Source organism: Oncorhynchus tshawytscha, linkage group LG12 (assembly GCF_018296145.1).
Source record: "Oncorhynchus tshawytscha isolate Ot180627B linkage group LG12, Otsh_v2.0, whole genome shotgun sequence".
In the NCBI taxonomy this organism is placed as follows: Eukaryota; Metazoa; Chordata; class Actinopteri; order Salmoniformes; family Salmonidae; genus Oncorhynchus; species Oncorhynchus tshawytscha.
In genome coordinates this window covers 14,099,866-14,122,019 of record NC_056440.1, presented here as the reverse complement: position 1 = coordinate 14,122,019, position 22,154 = coordinate 14,099,866, and the positions used below count along the sequence as shown (strand labels likewise).

The window sequence follows — 22,154 nt, the reverse complement described above, 5'->3', positions numbered from 1 at the left end:
AATTGTACAATGGACTGATGGAGAATCAAATTGATCACTGACAGTTTATTATTTGCAGATGGGCAGACTCTCAAATGTAACTGTGTTCTTCTCAGTGCTTCATTTAACCTTGGAAACAAGTAAATCAGACCGTAATGGGACCTATTGGTTATGTCGGAACAGCGCATATTATGTCCTACCAGATCATTTGGGGGTAGTGTGTACTATTGGGTTCGTTGTTCCTGCTATGAGAGCAGTGCCAGATGACGTATAATTCATTTCCCTGGATATTGTCCCCCTGCAGCAGTGCTGACTGGCAGGGATTACTCATATTCAAACGGCCCTGTCACAATTTACTGGTGTAATGCGCCCTAATTATGGAGTGGCTAATGCTATGTCAAAAGCCCTTAAGGCCCTCAGTACTGAAATGGTAGCACTTTGAAAATTGGCCTTACAAAATCGTGAAGCTCTAGACTACCTATGAGGAAGTCAGGGAGGAATGTGTGCAGTCATGCGAGATGAGTGTTGCACCTTTGTTCCTGACTCGTCTATGAATGTCACCTATTTAGCAGATTACATAGCAGAGACTGCTTGAGACACTGTGCTCTTCTTTTGTCTCACAGGTCTAAGCAACTATTATGTCCACTGTTAGTTTGATCTGGCTAAAATAAATGCCATCTGCTGATGAGAATGATGAAGATAATGAGGACTACAAGGAACTCACTGAAGGCCATGAAGAGCATGACCATGTTTTCCCCCCTGCTTATGGTGATAGAATTGACATAAATTAAATTGTGTAATGAAGCATGTGTGTAACTGTATGAAGCGAAGGTCTTAAGTTAAACCATTCTACTGCAATGGTTTTACAAGTGTAAGGGCTATGGAATAAGCATCAGTTACTAGTCAGATTGTACAACCCAGAATGAAGGGTTTGAACAGATACAGTGTCTGGTTTTATGTGTTGATTTCGACCTACTTTTAATAGAAGTATTTTGATAGAACGCCCTTTGATAGTTTTAGCCATAATCTAATGCTTACCTTAAAATGTAACAATAGTTATCACAGAGTGATAAAAGGAGTGTGATGTAAACGTTCTCTGTGTGTATCAGATCGTATGTTTGTATGTAAAATGCTGCTTTGTGATAACCTGTCTTGGTTGGGTCCATGCGACAATGTACAATGGACTGGGTTGGGTTCATGTGACAATGTACAATGGACTGGGTTGGGTTCATGTGACAATGTACAATGGACTGGGTTGGGTTCATGCGAGTGATGGATTGACTACACAAAGAAGTAAACCACACTATCACTGATAAGTAATTTGACAGTACAACCAGAACATTACTCTGGGAACTAGAAATAGTGATACAATATCTCAGTTTCAAGTTAAGAAGCCTGGTGTGGTATCAGTTAGTCTCATGCAGGAATCAACCATGCTTATATGACTTGCTTGTGTAGCAGTATAAAGGGACTGAAAAGGGAACAGTCATTTTCAGAGTTTCATCAGGCTTATATTGAGTTAGTGAACCTCTCCGGCCATGATAACAAAGATTAGTTCATTTACTTTGAGTTTGAATCCTTAGTGGTGAATTTCCACGACAGTAGCAATACAGGTGGAATCAGTTATTGACACAGACATGGTAGCGTATCAGGATGATTAAAATGCTTTGCACCAAGAGGTTATGAGATTAAATCCCAGGTGAGTAAATATGAATTACTGTATAAAATAAATGAACATGCACAATATATGTCAATGTGTGTCAAATATGGATGTTAAAAACATTGTATGTTAAAAGCACCACAGACCTTTTTTTAGGAAAGTAATAATATTTTCTAGTTGAATGAACATATGAGACAATTTGAGCAAACACATTATTTTAAGTTTACAGAATTTGTGCCTTCGTTTTCTCATGTTGGGCCGACTCAAAATATTAAGTTCAGGTAATTGTCACGTTCGTTTGTAGAGACGGACCAAGGTGCAGCGAATGTTGAGTTCCACATAATTTATTATAAAGTGAAACTTAGCAAAACAAACAATAAACGACCAATGAACCGTGACTAAGGAGATGCTACGCGCACTAACTCAAAACAATATCCCATAAACACAGGTGGGAAAAACAGCTACTTAAATGTGATCCCCAATTAGAGACAGCTGCCTCTTATTGGGAATCATACACAATCACCAACATAGAAAAACAAACCTAGAACCCCACATAGAAATAATAGACTAGACTAACCCCCCAGTCACGCCCTGACCTACTCTACCATAGAAAATAAGGACTCTCTATGGTCAGGACGTGACAGTAACACTTTTGCCGAAAGGTTGAGTAAACAAAAAAAGTCTGTGTAACCAGTTACCTAATAACATTGAGTTGAAACAGCTAGATATTTTGTTTATAGTGTAGTCAAAATGTTTTCCTTGGGGTAAGTTGAGACAATGGATGAGCTAATGTCAAGTTGAGCAAATGTAAGTGTTTTCTTCACAGGCGTAATGCAAGGCATTATCACCAGGATATGAGGCATCAACGGGCCTGGTCTGTTAAAAGTGTAAAATATGCTTAAAATGATGAAAAGACTAAAAGTGGTTGTGATTCTGTTGAATTGCGTTTGGGAAATAAAGATAGACATGGTTTTAAAAGGGTAGTGGTAATATTTAATTCTTTACAGAAATGTGTAGGAGGCTTAACTTACCCTCTCCCGCGCTCAACTTACTCCATAAGTAAGTTGTGTCAAGATACTATTTTTTGGTGGACAAGCTATGTTTTCAAAACTGGAATGTTTTCATGAATTCTGATTATTTCCAGGTATACATAACATCCCAAAATATCCCAAAAGATATTTCTGTTATTAAAAATAATACAATATTTCTCTTGACAGAGTGATGCTGAATGTAAAAACACATCTCAACAGTGAGAGTTATGCATCTTAAATTAGGATATGGACATAAATGAGAGTCAGGGTCTGAGAGAGATAGAGAGCTGATTAGAGTAAAGAATAGATACAGTAACATGTCTTGCTCATCTCTAGTGTAGCTACCAAAGGAAGATGTGTGACATATTCCATTATTTACCTATCTACCTAATATACATGGACGATGCAAAGTCATCATCTCAGAAGTAACATCAAAATAGAAGTGATACAATTAACAGTTATTGTTTTTAAAGGAAAACGGAAAGTGAGAGAGAGGAGAGGTGTATAGAGAGAGTTCCAGGTCTTACTCGTCTCTGGTGTAGCAGGGGTAGGGGAACATCTGAACATAGTTCCCAGGCTCCACCACGTCATGACCCACAAACGTGTTAATGATGGCTCTCTCTATCATATCTGAGGACACACAGGCAGGCAGACAGGAAGACACACACACACACACACACACACACACACACACACACACACACACACACACACACACACACACACACACACACACACACACACACACACACACACACACACACGTACACACATCAAGACGCAGCAGAGATGACAGGACCACTCTACACCTCACTGAATAAGCCATCCCATCAAGTTCTATCCTAACCACACTACCCGATGCAATGTGGTTATCAGTGTGGTAATCAGTGTGGTTTACAATGCGGAGGTAAAAATCTATCTGTTCTGGATTAAATCAATGGTATTGTCTCAGTGAGCCCAGGATGTCTCTATGTACAGTACACTCAACAGACCGCCATGTCAGTTCCAATGCATTATTTGTATTAACTTTATGTGTCAAATAAGCAGCTTGTCTCTTTCTCTCCTGCTTCGTAAATAAAAGATGAATCTCTGAGAAAAAGTGCTGTATCTGCAGCTTGGCCTTGGCACCCACACAGGTGTGCCCACTTCAGGATCACCAGTTTACCACAATATATATATTTATATATATTTTTTCTTCTCTTTCTTTTAGGGGGTTGATCAGCTCTAATATTGTGGATAGATTGTAGCTTCCATCAATGTAATTGTCTGTATCATTTCAATCCCCCATATATTTTTGAGCAAAAATTTATATATATATATATATATATATATATATATATATATATATATATATATACACACACAGATCCACATATATATAAACATGCATAAATATACACATACCTATACATACGTATATACGTACATACATATATATATATATATATATATATATATATATATATACACACATATATATTTTTAAAACATATTTTCCTTTATTATTTCCCGCAAACCCTACCACCCCTCCCCTAATTGGAGTAAACTAATAAACAATAATAGTTAGGCTTCTACTTCCAGCTTATACATACTATATACATTTTACAGACACAATCTATTTTACAATAGTTATCTTTTGTTTGTTTTTAGTCCTGGACTTCCTCTATTTCTGATGTCCAACCAGATTGATTTATATTTGCCATATATTTGTAACTGTGCTATTTCACAAAAGTTCTGAACCTATATACATTTTACAGACCCGTATGTTCTACATGTTTTATCTTGTTATTAGTCCCACCCTTCTGCTCCATTCAACCCCTCCCATCTGTCTCTCAACATCATCCATTTGGGATTTCTATTTGCCATATATTGTTCAACTGTGCTGTGATGCTTCACAAAAGTTCTGAACCTTCATATTCTCATAGTTTCTACAGATTGTAAATTGAAGATAAACATTTTTGCTAGCTCCAGGTAAATGTTGCAATTCTTCACCCATTCCTGGACCTGTGACCAAAAACGAGCTACATATAGACAGTACCAAAATAAATGATCTAATGACTCTACCTCCTCGCAGCAAAATCTGCAGAGCTGTTAATGTTGTATCCCCATATATATATAATATTCTATTGGTTGCAAGAATTACGTATAATCATTTATATTGAAAAATTCTAAGTTTTGCGTGTCAATTCATAAACCATGTGCCATGGAATCGGTACATGGAAAATATCTTGCCACTATTTTGCAATCTATATGGCACAGCTGTCAATTTTGTGGTCCTTAAATGAAACGCGTATATATTTTTTATTTATCACAATTTTCTTTAACCAATTTTGGTCTTTAATGCAACAAAACAATACTTTTGACACAACAATTGTGTCCTCAGTGAAGCCACTTTAGGCAGTTGATTTATAGTCTATAGTCTATGTATATCCTGTTAAAACCTTCCCATTGTGCAGATAACGCTGAAACAACAAGTGCAGCCTTGAGTTTACCAAGCAACAACACAACAACAACACACCAACAACGATACAACAACGACACAACGACACAACAATGACAGAAAAACAATGACACAATAACGACACAACAACGATACATCAACAACACAACAACATTTGAAAATACCATCATTCAAATTCTGTAAAAAACAGAAGAGTTTTCCTCATATGAATTCATTTGATATAGCCAGGGTTCCAGTCTTATTTTGTTTTGTCTAAATCCTTTGTAGCTGTGATGTTGATATTAATGGCTTGACAGTTTGTAGCTCTGATACTGATGCTAATGCAAATTATTATTTTTAAATAAATTTTATTTCACCTTTATTTAACCAGGTAGGCTAGTTGAGAACAAGTTCTCATTTGCAACTGCGACCTGGCCAAGATAAAGCATAGCAGTGTGATACAGACAACAACACAGAGTTACACATGGAGTAAACAATAAACAAGCCAATAACACAATAAACAAGTCAATGACACAGTATAAAAAAATAAAGTCCATATACAGTGTGTGCAGAAGGTATGAGGAGATATAAATAGGCCATAGAAGTGAATAATTACAATTTTAAATAAAATAAAAACAGTATGGGGATGAGGTAGGTAGATTGGGTGGGCTATTTACAGATGGACTATGTACAGCTGCAGCGATCGGTTAGCTGCTCAGATAGTTGATGTTTAAAGTTGGTGAGGGAAATAAAAGTCTCCAACTTCAGCAGTTTTTGCAATTCGTTCCAGTCACTGGCAGCAGAGAACTGGAAGGAAAGGCGGCCAAATAAGGTGTTGGCTTTGGGGATGATCAGTGAGATATACCCGGTGGAACGCGTGCTACGGGTGGGTGTTGTTATCGTGACCAGTGAACTGAGATAAGGCGGAGCTTTACCTAGCATGGACTTGTAGATGACCTGGAGCCAGTGGGTCTGGCAACAAATATGTAGCGAGGGCCAGCCGACTACAGGTCGCAGTGGTGGGTGGTATATGGGGCTTTGGTAACAAAACGGATGGCACTGTGATAGACTGCATCCAGTTTGCTGAGTAGAGTGTTGGAAGCTATTTTGTAGATGACATCGCCGAAGTCGAGGATTGGAAGGATAGTCAGTTTTACATGGGTAAGTTTGGCGGCGTGAGTGAAGGAGGCTTTGTTGTGAAATAGAAAGCCGATTCTAGAATTGATTTTGGATTGGAGATGTTTAATATGAGTCTGGAAGGAGAGTTTACAGTCTAGCCAGACACCTAGGAATTTATAGTTGTCCACATATTCTAGGTCGGAACCATCCAGGGTGGTGATGCTAGTCGGGCGGGCGGGTGCGGGCAGCGAACGGTTGAAAAGCATGCATTTGGTTTTACTAGCGTTTAAGAGCAGTTGGAGGCCACGGAAGGAGTGTTGTATGGCATTGAAGCTCATTTGGAGGTTAGTTAGCACAGTGTCCAAGGAAGGGCATACATACAGTATGGAATCGCCTGCGTAGAGGTGGATCAGGGAATCGCCCGCAGCAAGAGCGACATCATTAATATATACAGAGAAAAAAGTTGGCCTGAGAATTGAACCCTGTGGTACCCCCATAGAGACTGCCAGAGGTCCGGACAACATGCCCTCCGATTTGACACACTGAACTCTGTCTGCAAAGTAGTTGGTGAACCAGGTGAGGCAGTCATTAGAAAAACCAAGGCTATTGAGTCTGCCGATAAGAATACGGTGATTGACAGAGTCGAAAGCCTTAGCCAGGTCGATGAAGACGGCTGCACAGTACTGTCTTTTATCGATGGCGGTTATGACATCGTTTAGTACCTTGAGCGTTGCTGAGGTGCACCCGTGACCGGCTCGGTAGCCAGATTGCATAGCGGAGAAGGTACGGTGGGATTCGAAATGGTCAGTGATCTGTTTATTAACTTGGCTTTCGAAGACTTTAGATAGGCAGGGCAGGATGGATATAGGTCTGTAACAGTTTGGGTCTAGGGTGTCACCCCCTTTGAAGAGGGGGATGACCACGGCAGCTTTCCAATCTTTAGGAATCTTGGACGATACGAAAGAGAGGTTGAACAGGCTGGTAATAGCCGTTGCAACAATTGCGGCAGATAGTTTTAGAAAGAGAGGGTCCAGATTGTCTAGTCCAGCTGATTTGTACAGGTCCAGGTTTTGCAGCTCTTTCAGAACATCTGCTATCTGGATTTGGGTGAAGGAAAAGCTGGAGAGGCTTGGGCGAGTAGCTGTGGGGGAGGCGGAGCTGTTGGCCGGGATTGGAGTAGCCAGGAGGAAGGCATGGCCAGCCGTTGAGAAATGCATGTTGAAATTTTCGATTATCATGGATTTGTCAGTGGTGACCGTGTTACCTAGCCTCGGTGCAGTGGGCAGCTGGGAGGAGGTGCTCTTGTTCTCCATGGACTTTACAGTGTCCCAAAACTTTTTGGAGTTAGAGCTACAGGATGCAAATTTCTGCTTGAAAAAGCTAGCCTTTGCTTTCCTGACTGACTGCGTATATTGTTTCCTGACTTCCCTGAACAGTTGCATATCGTGGGTACTATTTGATGCTATTGCAGTCCGCCACAGGATGTTTTTGTGCTGGTCAAGGGCAGTCAGGTCTGGAGTGAACCAAGGGCTATATCTGTTCTTAATTCTGCATTTTTGAACGGGGCATGCTTATCTAAGATGGTGAGGAAATTACTTTCAAAGAATGACCAGGCATCCTCGACTGACGGGATGAGGTCAATATCCTTCCAGGATACCCAGGCCAGGTCGATTAGAAAGGCCTGCTCGCAGAAGTGTTTTAGGGAGCGTTTGACAGAGGTGAGGATTGGTCGTTTGACCGCGGACCCATTGCGGATACAGGCAATGAGGCAGTGATCGCCAAGATCCTGATTGAAAACAGCGTGGTGTATGTGGAAGGCAAGTTGAGGGTGCCCATGTTTACGAATTTAGGGTTGTACCTCGTGGGTTCCGTGATGATTTGTGTAAGGTTAAGGGCATCTAGCTTAGATTGTAGGACTGCCAGGGTGTTAAGCATATCCCAGTTTAGGTCAACTAACAGAACGAAATCTGAAGCTAGATGGGGGGCGATCAATTCACAAATGGTGTCCAGGGCACAGCTGGGAGAGGAAGGGGGTTGATAGTAGGTGGCAACAGTGAGAGACTTATTTCTGGAGAGGTTAATTTTTAAAATTAGAAGTTCAAACTGTTTGGGTATAGACCTGGAAAGTATGACAGAACTTTGCAGGCTATATCTGCAGTAGATTGCAACTCCTCCACCTTTGGCATTTCTATCTTGACGGAAAATGTTGTAGCTGGGTATGGAAATCTCAGAATTTTTGGTGGCCTTCCTAAGCCAGGATTCAGACATGGCAAGGACATCAGGGTTGGCGGAGTGTACTAAAGCAGTGAGTAAAACAAACTTAGGGAGGAGGCTTCTGATGTTGACGTGCATGAAACCAAGGTTTTTTCGATCACAGAAGTCAATAAATAAGGGTGCCTGGGGACACGCAGGGCTTGGGTTTACCTCCATATCACCCGAGGAACAAAGGAGGAGTAGGATGAGGGTACGGCTAAAGGCAAAATTGGTCGCCTAGAGCGTTGGGGACAAAGAATAAAAGGAGCAGATTTCTGGGCGTGGTAGAATAGATTCAGGGCATAATGTGCAGACAGGGGTATGGTGGGGTGCGGGTACAGCGGAGGTAAGCCCAGGCACTGAGTGATGAAGAGAGATTGTATCTCTGGATAAGCTGGTTATAATGGGTGAGGTCACCGCATGAGTGGGAGGTGGGACAAAGGAGGTATCAGAGGTATAATGAGTGGAACTAGGGGCTCCATTGTAAACTAAAACAATGATAACTAACCTAAACAACAGTATACAAGGCATATTGACATATGAAAGAGACATACAGCGAGGCATGAAGTAATCATAGGTGTTGATTTGGAGAGCTAGCTAAGACAACAATGGGTGAGACAACAGCTAATCAGCTAAAACAACAACAGGTAAAATGGTGATGACTGGGCAGAGAGGGTTGGTTAACTACACACAGAGCCTGAGTTCGCGGCTGGGGCCGACAGATAAACAACAACAAAAAACACACAAAAAAATAAATAAACAAAACAAAAAAAGAAACAGAATGGAGTACCGTGATTAATGGACAGTCCAGCGGGTATCAGCTATGTAGCCAAGTGATCATAGGGTCCAGGGGGCAGCAATAGATGGAACAGGGAAGCCGCGGAGTAGTCGCTACCATGCTAGCATGCGGGCGACACGGCGTTTAAAGTTAGTAGCCCGGGGCTAGTGGAAGTGTCTGCTCCGACGTCCGACGGAGGCCGGTTGAAGGCACAGCGGATGGAGTATTTATCAGCATACCAGTTGTGGTGGTGCGGCGGGGCGCCGTGTCGACTAAGGATCCAAGTCACATGGCGAAAGAGGTATTGTAGTTGTAGTAGTTTAGTTTTCTATCCGGGAGATGCGCCTGAATCACGGCTAACTGGTGCTAGCTTTGGGGCAGTGGCGTTAGCCACTATAGCCACTCGGTAGCAGCGGTGATCCGGTGCCAAGGTCCAGAACTTACGGCAAGGATCTGGTGGAGTAGTGTGTTCTAGCCGTGTTTGGGTGGTGTCCAGGTGAACAACTGAGTAGGCCGGGAGGTGGGCCTAAGGGAAAGCTTCGGTACTGGGTAACTCGGTGGGTGCTAGCTAGCTGTGAATATCAGGAGAATGGTCCAGGGATTACGGCAGGAATCCGGTGTTGTAGTGGAGAGACAGTCCGTTACTGGTAGGCTGGCGAGCATTATCCAAGCTTAAAAAAGGAATGGTACCTGTGGAGAAGGTAAAGGCCGCTAGCAGTGGCTAACAATGACTAAATAGCTTGTAGCTAATTAGCTTCTGATGGCTAGGTGGTTCTTGCTATAAGGTTCAAAAATTACAAATAATAGCGGTTCCGTATCACATTGGGTGATTGAACTAAAATGGAGAAGAGATTGAAAATAAAATTGAAATATATACAAAAAAAGACGAAAAAATACAAAAGTACACGAGAGGACGAACAAAACACGTCTGCACTGCAACGCCATCTTGGATAGACACTGATGGATAGATAGTTGTCTGGAGTTGGCTAATATTGGTTAGAGTTTAAATGAATTGTCTAGTGTTGTCTAGAGTTGTCTGAAGTTGTCTAGAATTGTCTAGTGTTGTCTAGTGTTGTCTAGTGTTGTCTAGTGTTGGCTAGTGTTGTCTAGTGTTGTCTAGAGTTGTCTGAAGTTGTCTAGAATTGTCTAGTGTTGTCTAGTGTTGGCTAAAGTTGGCAAAATTCATCTAAAGCAGAAACATCCTGGCAACATTTCAGTCTACATTTACCCTTCAGTAGTCAAGATGGAGGATTCTGGACACGTACCCTGGATCCACACAAAGCCATAGAGAAAGTAGAACTTTCCCCCTGTGTTGGGCCCCGGGCGCCAGTAGGCCCGGCGGATCTCGTTGGTTTTCTCTGTGAAGCTGGAGTTCTGTCTGATCTTATAGAGGACATGAGGAGGCAGGGAGCCATCTCTGTTGGTCTGGAATATCACACCTGGAAGAGAGGGAGAGGGACATTCTATTACAATGATATAGCTACAGTATATATTTCACATTACTTCCTCATAATGTCACACCTGGAAGAGAGGGAGGGGGACATTCTATTACAGTGATATAGCTACAGTATATATTTCACATTACTTCCTCATAATATGACATTTATTTTCAGACTGGAGGCTATCTGCATGCCACAGATGCTGCCCTTTCAGTAATACCCATCTGACCCCTGCCCCTGCCCATTATCTATTATCTGTTTTCACTGTTAAGCCAGAGTGCCAAAGACACATTTCCCTTTTGTAAAATGTAATGGACAATTATGTTTTCATAACTTATGATGAAATAGAGTCGTCTCTCCTATTCAGTATTTACTGTACAGTACTCACTGGCAAACACTGAGATGTTATCGTGGTAGGCTTGGTTCAGGGTATAGTTGACGATGCTGTCTTCATCAGGGAAACCCTTGAAGATATCCACACTGACCTGGAACAAGAGAAGTAGAAAAAGACAACAACAAAAAACTTTATTGATCTATTGTCCTTGCAGTCAAAGGAAAATGAATCTCTTTCCTTGTTCCCAACCCTTCTGAAATACACAAACAGGTTGGAGAGGTTGGATCCCAGGTCTGCCACAGTGCCAACTGCCAAGAGCACAGGAACCGTCTATATCTCTAACACTGGTAACACTAGTCCTTGCCCTATGGACTCTGGTTAAAAGTCAGGGTGCCATTTGGGATGTCTCCTGGGACTGAGCATTGAATGGAGCTTTGCGTGCTGTGTGGTACTGATTCTCAATGCTCATATTACTGTACGCCCGCTGTCTGTGGGACTGTGGAATCAATGTACTCAAGTTCTATCGCTCTTCCTGTGTCAGTCTGAATCAGACCACCCATGTTTATGGTACCTCCTGCTACATACAGGCTGTGTCTGAAATGCCATCCTATTTGCTAATATACTGTACGGTAGTGCACTACTTTAGGCCAGATCCCTCTTGGCTCTGACCAAAAGTAGTGCATTTTTTAGGAAATAGGGTGGCATTTGGGACATAACCAACCGACATAACCGACATAAATCTCCTGAACACTGACCTTGGACATGAAGTGTGTCCAGCCGCAGGCTGCGTTGTCGATGGTGTCCAGCTGCCCCAGCAGGGTGGAGGTGTTGGACAGGGTGTAGTTGCCATCCAGCAGCCCACGCAACAGGTCACTGTCCGTCCCGTTCAGCAGCTCCGGGTGACCACGCAGGTTAGAGGTCAACTAAGAAGAGGAGGACATCAGAAGTTTGTTTGTGTTTATGTTTATGTTACAGTATGTGTACGTATGGGCTTATCAGGCAAGATAAGTACTGTATAAATGTACTGTGTGGGGGACAATAAATATTTAGTATTATGTGTATGCGTTATCTTATTAAGTTATTACTGTGTGTTACCAGCTGCAGCCAGGCCAGCTGGTGGTGCAGCTTTCCCTCCTCCAGGTAGGTCCTGAGCTGGGCAGAGATATTGAGCCACACCCTGGCGTAGTGAGTCACGTTCCCCACAAACGCAAATGTCTCATTTGCCTACACAGACAGCAAGCAATAGCACATGTCACCATCAACACAGAAGCTGTGCAAGTCCTAGCTCTGGTCCAAGGTGTTACGTGTGGCTTGCTGGCACTAGGTTTTCTCAGCTAACACCCTGGACCAGAGCTATCCCAGTCCCATCACTGTATCCAGTTACTCTATCCACATCCTTTCAACCGTTGTTACTTTTCTGTTGAGTCCTTTCTGTGGCCACTCTCCACTCCCTGCCCCTCTCTCTCCCTCTCTAGTTTTAATCATTTCTCAGCCTCCATCCTCCAGTCCACTTGCTAAGATAAGAAATCAACTGTCTGCCAATAACAAGCCTGTGGTAACTAGTGGGATGTACAGAGAAACAGAATCAATGGCCAGTTGTGCACATGTTGTGGTATAGCAAGACCTCCGGGGACTGAGGAGGAGCATGATTAATCTAGCAGCTCATTGACTTCCTACACATCGTGCTCTAAACCAATATACAGAACATGCAGTTGAATGGTTAATGTGTTTAGGCTGGGAAACAAATGACCATGGGGTTTCTAATGAATTCACAACATGTTCTCAATACGCTGAGAGTCTAAAAGTGTCTGATAAATAACTTTGGGGTTCCCACTAAAGACCACGTTCCCTTTTCTTCTTAATATGAGTCTCAATCCCAGGAGGTTGGTGGAAGCTAAATTAGGGAGGACGGGCTTGTGGTAATGGCTGGAGCGGAATTAGTGGATTGGTATCAAATACACCAAACACATGATTTCCATCTGACATACATATGCATTTCATAGTCATTTTTATATATTCTTTATGAAATTAAAATAGGCAATATATAGCTGTATATCCTGCTAATGTTTAACCCAGCAATGCAAAAATGACATCGGAACAACTCTATCGCAGAGGACACAGCATAGAAGGCACCAGTCACTGTATACATACAGTATCAGTCAAAAGTTTGGACACACCTACTAATTTTTACTCATTTTATTTTTTACTATTTTGTATATCGTGGAATAATAGTGAAGACATCAAAACTATGAAAAAACACACATGGAAACATGTAGTAAACAAAAAAGTATTCAAAGTAGCCACCCTTTGCATTGATGACAGCTTTGCACACTCTTGGCATTCTCTCAACCAGCTTCATAAGTCACCTGGAATGCATTTAAATTAACAGCTGTGCCTTCTTAAACGTTAATTTGTGGAATTGTTTTCCTTCTTAATGCGTTTGAGCCAATCGGTTGTGTTGTGACAAGGTATACAGAAGATAGCCCTATTTGGTAAAATACCAAGTCCATATTATGGCAAGAACAGCTCAAATAAGCTAAGAGAAACGACAGTCCATCATTACTTTAAGACATGAAGGTCAGTCAATGTGGAACATTTCAAGAACTTCAAGAAGTTTCTTCAAGTGCGTTCGCAAAAAACATCAAGCGCTATGATGAAACTGGCTCTCATGAGGACCGCCACAGGACACGAAGACCCAGAGTTACCTCTGCTGCAGAGTAAAAGTTAATTAGAGTTAATTCGCCTCAGAAATTGCTGCCCAAATAAATGCTTCACAGAGTTCAAGTAACAGACACATCTCAACATCAACTGTTCAGAGGAGACTGTGTGAATCAGGCCTTCATGGTCGAATTGCTGCAAAGAAACCACTACTAAAGGACACCAATAAGAAGAAGAGACTTGTTTGGGCCAAGAAACACAAGCAATGGATATTAGACCGGTGGAAATCTGTCATTTGGACTCCAAATTTGAGATTTTTGGTTCCAACCACTGTGTCTTTGTGAGACGCAGGGTAGGTGAATTGATGATCTCTGCATGTGTGGTTCCCACCGTGAAGCATGGAGGAGGAAGTGTGATGGTGTGGGGGTGCTTTGCTGGTGACAGTGTCTGATTTATTTAGAATTCAAGGGACACATAACCAGCATGGCTACTACAACATTCTGCAGCAATCTGGTTTGCGCTTAGTGGGACTATCATTTGTTTTTCAACAGGACAATGACCCCACACACTTCCAGGCTGTGTAAGGGCTATTTGACCAAGAAGGAGAGGTATGGAGTGCTGCATCAGATAGCCTGGCATCCACAATCACCTGACCTCAACCCAATTGAGATGGTTTGGGATGCCTTGGACCGCAGAGTGAAGGAAAGTGCTCAGTATATGTGGGAACTCCTTCAAGACTGATGGAAAGCATTCCAGGTGAAGCTGGTTGAGAGAATGCCAAGAGTGTGCAAAGCTGTCATCAAGGCACAGGGTGACTACTTTGAAAAAATCTCAAATATCACATATATTCTGATTTGTTTAACACTTTTTTGGTTATTACATGATTCCATGTGTGTTATTTCATAGTTCTGATGTCTTCACTATTATTCTACAATGTAGGAAATAGTAAAAATAAAGTAAAACCCTTGAATGAGTAGGTGTGTCCAAACTTTTGACTGGACTGTACATGTGCATTATAATGATACAGATGACAGAGTCTGAAAGAACATGATCATGTACTTGCCTTCTGAATGACTTTGTCCACCTGTGAGCCAACGGGAGAGTAGAGGATCTTGGGATTTGTAGTCATCAGATGCACGAGTAAACCCAGATTGCGCTGCTCTTTACTGGTGAAACCCAGAGAGCTCATATTCCCCTGCTTCAAAGCTTCAGGCTCAATGATCCTGGAGATAGACAGAAGACAGAAATCAACAACTTTAACCTTTACAACATAGGTATAGAGCACAGGGTTTCCCTACCCTGGTGCCAGCCCAGCTCTAACACACCTCATCAATTCCAAACATTACGTTCTTGTTTAGTTGAACTGGGGTGTTCTTATACGGCTGGAACAAAAGCCTGCATACCCTGTAGATCTCTAGCCTGGTCCCGGATCTGTTTGTGCTCCAGCCATTCCATTGCTGTCATGACAGTAAGTGACAGGGGATTGGCATGATAGAACAAAGAGACTGGCACTCAGGTTGATCTCAACTGGCACTCAGGTTGATCTCAAGTCAAAGAACAACAGCACAGGAATGATCCCATTACGAAGACACACACCTATCGTTCCCACACAGAATAGGCTGCAGCCCTGCCCACAGCTGTACAAAAGCAGAAAACTGTGAATGAGGATTCTCTTTCCCTTTCTCTTTCTCTCGTCCTCCACCCTCCTCCTCTCCTCCCTCCTCCCCAGGGGTCTCAGTGGTGTTGGGCCCCCAGGTAGTGGCGTTGCGGGCCCAGGAGGTGGTGGTGTTGGCGGGGGCCCCAGGGGCCGTATGACCCCCAGCACAGGCCCCCTTAGGGAGCAGGCGAGCCAGGCCTGACAGCAGGTCTACGTCCCTGAAGAGCCTCTCCACGTCAGCCAGGTCTTTCAGCAGAGCACCCAGGTGGGACTGGGACAGAGGAGCCGAGAAGTTGACCTTCTCCAGACGCAGCTGGTGTGGAGAGCAAGAAAGGGGGAGAGAGAGAGAGAGAGAGAGAGAGAGAGAGAGAGAGAGAGAGAGAGAGAGAGAGGGAGTGTGAAAGAAGAGAAGAATCAAAGGAAGAGAGGAGAATGAGTGCCGTAGAGTACATAGATATACTGAGTCATGGACTGTCTGCCATTCCACACTCCACAGTGTTTACAGTATTTATTTGTGTTTGATGAGTGAAAAGCACTTCGCCATCAGGGCCGGATTACTGAACGGGCATGCAGAGCAGGTGCCACGGGGCCCCCGATCTTCTCCCAGCTTCATGGCAAAATGTGTAGAATAGCGTTATAATACTGCACATTTTTATCTCTGCACCATGGCAAAATGTGCCTGAGGTTCCCTTAGGTCCCTGGAGGTCCCCAGAAGGGCACGGAAGTCGGTGCCAAATGCGGTAGTCCGGCCCTGCTCACCATGGTGATTCCTAGTTCAAAGCAGCCTTTGAGTGTGCACCCTATTCTCTATTCAGTGCACTTCTTTTGACCAGGAACCATAGGGCTCAGTTCAAAAGTAGGGCACTGAATAGGGAATAGGGTGAAATTTGGGACGAAGCCATTGTCTCTCAGTACTGTACCTTGTCAATGAGGCTCTATCTGGTCTCTCAGTACTGTACCTTGTCAATGAGGCTCTATCTGGTCTCTCAGTACTGTACCTTGTCAATGGGGCTCTATCTGGTCTCTCAGTACTGTACCTTGTCAAAGAGGCTCTGTGTGTCTATCTGGTCTCTCAGTACTGTACCTTGTCAAAGAGGCTCTCTGTGTCTATCTGGTCTCTCAGTACTGTACCTTGTCAAAGAGGCTCTGTGTGTCTATCTGGTCTCTCAGTACTGTACCTTGTCAACGAGGCTCTATCTGGTCTCTCAGTACTGTACCTTGTCAACGAGGCTCTGTGTCTATCTGGTCTCTCAGTACTGTACCTTGTCAACGAGGCTCTGTGTGTCTATCTGGTCTCTCAGTACTGTACCTTGTCAACGAGGCTCTGTGTCTATCTGGTCTCTCAGTACTGTACCTTGTCAACGAGGCTCTGTGTGTCTATCTGGTCTCTCAGTACTGTACCTTGTCAATCTGGTCTCTCAGTACTGGTCAACGAGGCTCTGTGTCTATCTGGTCTCTCAGTACTGTACCTTGTCAACGAGGCTCTGTGTGTCTATCTGGTCTCTCAGTACTGTACCTTGTCAACGAGGCTCTATCTGGTCTCTCAGTACTGTACCTTGTCAACGAGGCTCTGTGTCTGGTCTCTCAGTACTGTACCTTGTCAACGAGGCTCTGTGTGTCTATCTGGTCTCTCAGTACTGTACCTTGTCAACGAGGCTCTGTGTCTATCTGGTCTCTCAGTACTGTACCTTGTCAACGAGGCTCTGTGTGTCTATCTGGTCTCTCATTACTGTACCTTGTCAACGAGGCTCTGTGTCTATCTGGTCTCTCAGTACTGTACCTTGTCAACGAGGCTCTGTGTGTCTATCTGGTCTCTCATTACTGTACCTTGTCAACGAGGCTCTGTGTCTATCTGGTCTCTCAGTACTGTACCTTGTCAACGAGGCTCTGTGTGTCTATCTGGTCTCTCATTACTGTACCTTATCAACGAGGCTCTGTGTCTATCTGGTCTCTCAGTACTGTACCTTGTCAACGAGGCTCTGTGTGTCTATCTGGTCTCAGTACTGTACCTTGTCAACGGGGCTCGGTGTGTCTATCTGGTCTCAGTACTGTACCTTGTCAACGAGGCTCTGTGTGTCTATCTGGACTCTCAGTACTGTACCTTGTCAACGAGGCTCTGTGTCTATCTGGTCTCTCAGTACTGTACCTTGTCAACGAGACTCTGTGTGTCTATCTGGTCTCTCAGTACTGTACCTTGTTAACGAGGCTCTATCTGGTCTCTCAGTACTGTACCTTGTCAACGAGGCTCTGTGTGTCTATCTGGTCTCTCAGTACTGTACCTTGTCAACGAGGCTCTGTGTGTCTATCTGGTCTCTCAGTACTGTACCTTGTTAACGAGGCTCTATCTGGTCTCTCAGTACTGTACCTTGTCAACGAGACTCTGTGTGTCTATCTGGTCTCTCAGTACTGTACCTTGTTAACGAGGCTCTATCTGGTCTCTCAGTACTGTACCTTGTCAACGAGACTCTGTGTGTCTATCTGGTCTCTCAGTACTGTACCTTGTTAACGAGGCTCTATCTGGTCTCTCAGTACTGTACCTTGTCAACGAGGCTCTGTGTGTCTATCTGGTCTCTCAGTACTGTACCTTGTCAACGAGGCTCTGTGTGTCTATCTGGTCTCTCAGCTCCTGGCTCATCTCTCCAAAGCGCTCAGTCCTCTGTCCCTCCCCTCCATCACACACTGTGCTGCGATAGGCCTGGAGCAGGGACTGCTGCTTCTCAGGAACCAATAGGATCTTGCTCAGCTCACCAGTCCCATCCTCCCCACAAGTAAGCATTTCCAACATGGCACCAGTCAGGAGAACACCCTTCGAGGGGGATTTTTTTGTTGTTGTTTTACAATCAACAGCATATACATTTCATCATCATCATCATCATCATCATCATCATCGTCATCACCATCATCCTCATCAACCTCATCATCATCATCATCCTCATCACCATCATCCTCATCAACCTCATCATCATCATCATCATCGTCATCACCATCATCCTCATCAACCTCATCATCATCATCATCATCAACCTCATCGCCATCATCATCATCATACAGTATATAGTATAAATTATTTCAATGGTATTCCTGTACAATAAAGGTCAGTGATTCAATATAAAAAAAGACAGGAGGAGGGAGGAAAGAAAAGGAGGATGATTCAGATATAGGAGAATATATCAGGTAGTGTACCTCCATCTCCTTCAGTCCCTGGGGATCGTATCTCTGGCCTGCCTCTCCTTCTGCTAGGCCTAATGCCTGAGACATGAGTTTGAGTAGGCCCTGCCGATGGGCTGCTTTGGTTGGGTCTCGTAAAGCTTTGTGGATCAGTCCTCCGTCCAGACGATGCATGGCTCCCAGAAGCTTCTCCTGAAGGGAGGATAGTACAGGGATTACTGCAGAACTAATACACCCACTCAGATCAATTACATTCAATGTAATATTTCCAATTAGCATCCTACTTCCAGTTGAAGGCTCTTCTCTGCAGGGGTTTGTGCGGTCTCTTTTGCCCCGCCTGAAGCATGACTACTCCCCCCTCCAGCTCTGGGGTACAGGCCAAATATCATGTTGAAGACCTACATTTCAGCAGGGGGAGAGAGGACACATACATTCAGAGAACAGGATGCACACACACACACACGCACACACACACACACACACACACACACACACACACACACAGGTCTTTGCCAAATCTGAAATTTTGACGATCGGGTGTTCTAGTTTAGATGTCAAAAATGTGTTATCTAAATTGAAATATAACCAAGAGGAAAGATTCAGGTTTGGCAGGCTATACTGACATTGTTTGTTACTTAATTGTTCATCAGTCATGTGACAACATTGGAATTTAAATGCGCAACAAAAAAAACATCATTACTCTATAATAAAACACTCCCCAGGGGGTTGATGGGGACTGGGGAGGTACAGTGTGTGTGTGTGTGTGTGTGTGTGTGTGTGTGTGTGTGTGTGTGTGTGTGTGTGTGTGTGTGTGTGTGTGTGTGTGTGTGTGTGTGTGTGAATCTGTGCGTGTGTGTGTGTGAATCTGTGTGTATCTGCTTGTGTGCGTGCATGCGTGTGACAGGAGCACAGACCTCTTTGAGGTTGACAGGAGTGGAGAGCAGAAGGTTGGCCGTGTTATTGGGGAGAGACAGATTCCTGACCAGAAACTGACGGAAAACAGACTGGTTCTTCAACATACTGGCCACGGTGAACCCTGCAGGGGTAGAATCATTCAGCACAACCACAGAGAATATAGTGAACTGCTTCTCCAGTGGAGATGACACAGCACTCTATCAAAAACAGTGTATAACTCATTCAATAACTTGCAGCTGCTGGGTATAAAAATAAACTCATGAAATAAAGATAAGATACCCACAACACACTGATGAATGTTCCCGTTGTTTGAATGTGCAACGTTTCACCCAGAAGTTCGCTAGCTAGCTAGGTCACGTTGTAGGCTAACTCAACTGAGCTGCTAGCTAGCTAACCTTACACACTGTTTAGCCAAGCGAAATAAATATCATCAGCTAGATCATTTCCTTTTAGCTATCTATCTTGATGTAATCATTGTAAATTCAAAAGACAGTCACCAAATGCATTTGTAACAGCCATGAAGAGGGGACTAACAGTAAAAGGAGAAGGTAGGCTACTGAACAGGGCCGGTCATTTGATGGGAGGACAATATCAAAATATTTTGCAGTTCCAGTACCTAGAAGGGAAAACTTAGAGGACAGAGAGATAATAGCAAATATAATATTCAGTCCTGTATAATTGAAATATAATGAAGCCTGTTTCTTTGATGTGTTCTGTCCTCAAATATGGAAAGCTTTGAAAGCCTGTTTGCAGATAAAAGAGAGGTGCCAATGAATGTCCTAAGACTGAGACTAAGGGTGTATATATATATATATATATATATATATATATATATATATATATATATATATATATATATATATATCCTATATATATATCCTATATGCCATGGATTATACTGTATGTGTACCTATATTATTAACAAATGTTGTATACAAAATTAAAGTTAAACGTCACACAAATTGTATAAACCTTTTCCAACTGGAGCTGGCCAACGCTGCTAGAGATCTGTTAGGTGTGCAGGGTTCTGTTTCAGCCCAGTAATAACACACCTGATAATCAAGTGTGCTATTTCTGGGCTGGAATAGAAGTCTGCTCACTGAGTAGATCAGGGATCAGTGGAACAAGGTTGACCACTGCTGGTATGATGAGCCTGTCCTGCACACTACCATTCCCTTAGACAAACTGGCCTTGTCCCATTCCTTAATAAACATGTTGGGGTTACAATCATTTGTTTTAGATGATTTTTCAAACAAGCATTGCCGTCTGTGTCGGCCAACACCTACGTATACCATTAGGCTCCGTTCCTCCTCAAGTCACCAGCCTCCACTGACGCTGAACCATCATATGTTGTATTTAAAAAAATCCACCTTCACATCTATTAAGGTTCAAAATGTTATGACTCCGCTAAACTGGGTCTGACACAAACTGACACACATACCTTGGCTGGTGTTGAAGCCGTTGTCCAGCGGGGAGCGCCCTGTGGGCGTGCTGAGTCTCTCCAGGTGTTGTTGCAGGGACTCCAGCTCCTGGCCCAGTCCTGGCCTGTCTGCTGTGAGCAGGTGGTTCTGTAACACCACATCACTGATCCGCTCCAACAACTGGGTCACACTGGGGGAGGGGGAGAAGGGGGAGAGGGAGGGGCAGTAGGGGGAGAGAGAGAGTCAAGCGAGTGAAAGGAAGGGACAAAACGAGAGAGGGAAAAGACAGGTGGGAGGGACAAAAGAGAGAGAGGGAAAAGACAGGTGGGAGGGACAAAAGAGAGAGAGAGAAAAGACAGGTGGGAGGGACAAGAGAGAGAGAGGGAAAAGACAGGTGGGAGGGACAAGAGAGAGAGAGGGAAAAGACAGGTGGGAGGGACAAAAAAGAGAGAGAGAAAAGACAGGTGGGAGGGACAAAAGAGAGAGAGAGAAAAGACAGGTGGGAGGGACAAAAGAGAGAGAGAGAAAAGACAGGTGGGAGGGACAAAAGAGAGAGAGAGAAAAGACAGGTGGGAGGGACAAAAGAGAGAGAGAGAAAAGACAGGTGGGAGGGACAAAAAGAGAGACAAAAGAGAAAAGACAGGTGGGAGGGACAAAAGAGAGAGAGGGAAAAGACAGGTGGGAGGGACAAAAGAGAGAGAGAGAAAAGACAGGTGGGAGGGACAAAAGAGAGAGAGGGAAAAGACAGGTGGGAGGGACAAAAGAGAGAGAGGGAAAAGACAGGTGGGAGGGACAAAAAGAGAGAGAGGGAAAAGACAGGTGGGAGGGACAAAAGAGAGAGAGGGAAAAGACAGATGGGAGGGACAAAAGAGAGAGAGAGAGAAAAGACAGGTGGGAGGGACAAAAGAGAGAGAGAGAAAAGACAGGTGGGAGGGACAAAAGAGAGAGAGGGAAAAGACAGGTGGGAGGGACAAAAGAGAGAGAGAGAAAAGACAGGTGGGAGGGACAAGAGAGAGAGAGGGAAAAGACAGGTGGGAGGGACAAAAGAGAGAGAGAGAAAAGACAGGTGGGAGGGACAAAAGAGAGAGAGGGAAAAGACAGGTGGGAGGGACAAAAGAGAGAGAGGGAAAAGACAGGTGGGAGGGATAAAAGAGAGAGAGAGGTGTAGGGTATAGTTCAAAGACACAATGGCAGCCCTCTCCCATTAGGAGGGCCCACACATCAACAGAAAGAGATTCAATTATTAAATGCATATAATTACAGATTATGACCATTGTCCACTTCTGCCATTACTTAAGTATT

General features: G+C 43.6%; 1 protein-coding gene across 3 annotated transcripts in view; it reads right to left on the bottom strand.

Moving 5' to 3' along the window:
• The window catches only part of LOC112245969 (ATP-binding cassette sub-family A member 2), a 143,907-nt gene that overhangs the window by 55,492 nt on the left and 66,261 nt on the right, over nt 1-22,154 (bottom strand). For all 3 annotated transcript variants that reach the window (XM_042331375.1, XM_042331377.1, XM_042331376.1), the window contains 12 exons: nt 20,873-21,042; nt 19,431-19,552; nt 18,801-18,914; nt 18,532-18,708; nt 17,933-18,154; nt 15,288-15,661; nt 14,755-14,914; nt 12,129-12,257; nt 11,789-11,956; nt 11,088-11,184; nt 10,526-10,699; nt 3,198-3,300 (listed from right to left, as the gene is read on the bottom strand). In XM_042331375.1, the coding sequence (XP_042187309.1) occupies nt 3,198-3,300; nt 10,526-10,699; nt 11,088-11,184; nt 11,789-11,956; nt 12,129-12,257; nt 14,755-14,914; nt 15,288-15,661; nt 17,933-18,154; nt 18,532-18,708; nt 18,801-18,914; nt 19,431-19,552; nt 20,873-21,042 (2,010 nt within the window). The remainder of the gene's footprint in view (nt 1-3,197; nt 3,301-10,525; nt 10,700-11,087; nt 11,185-11,788; nt 11,957-12,128; nt 12,258-14,754; nt 14,915-15,287; nt 15,662-17,932; nt 18,155-18,531; nt 18,709-18,800; nt 18,915-19,430; nt 19,553-20,872; nt 21,043-22,154) is intronic.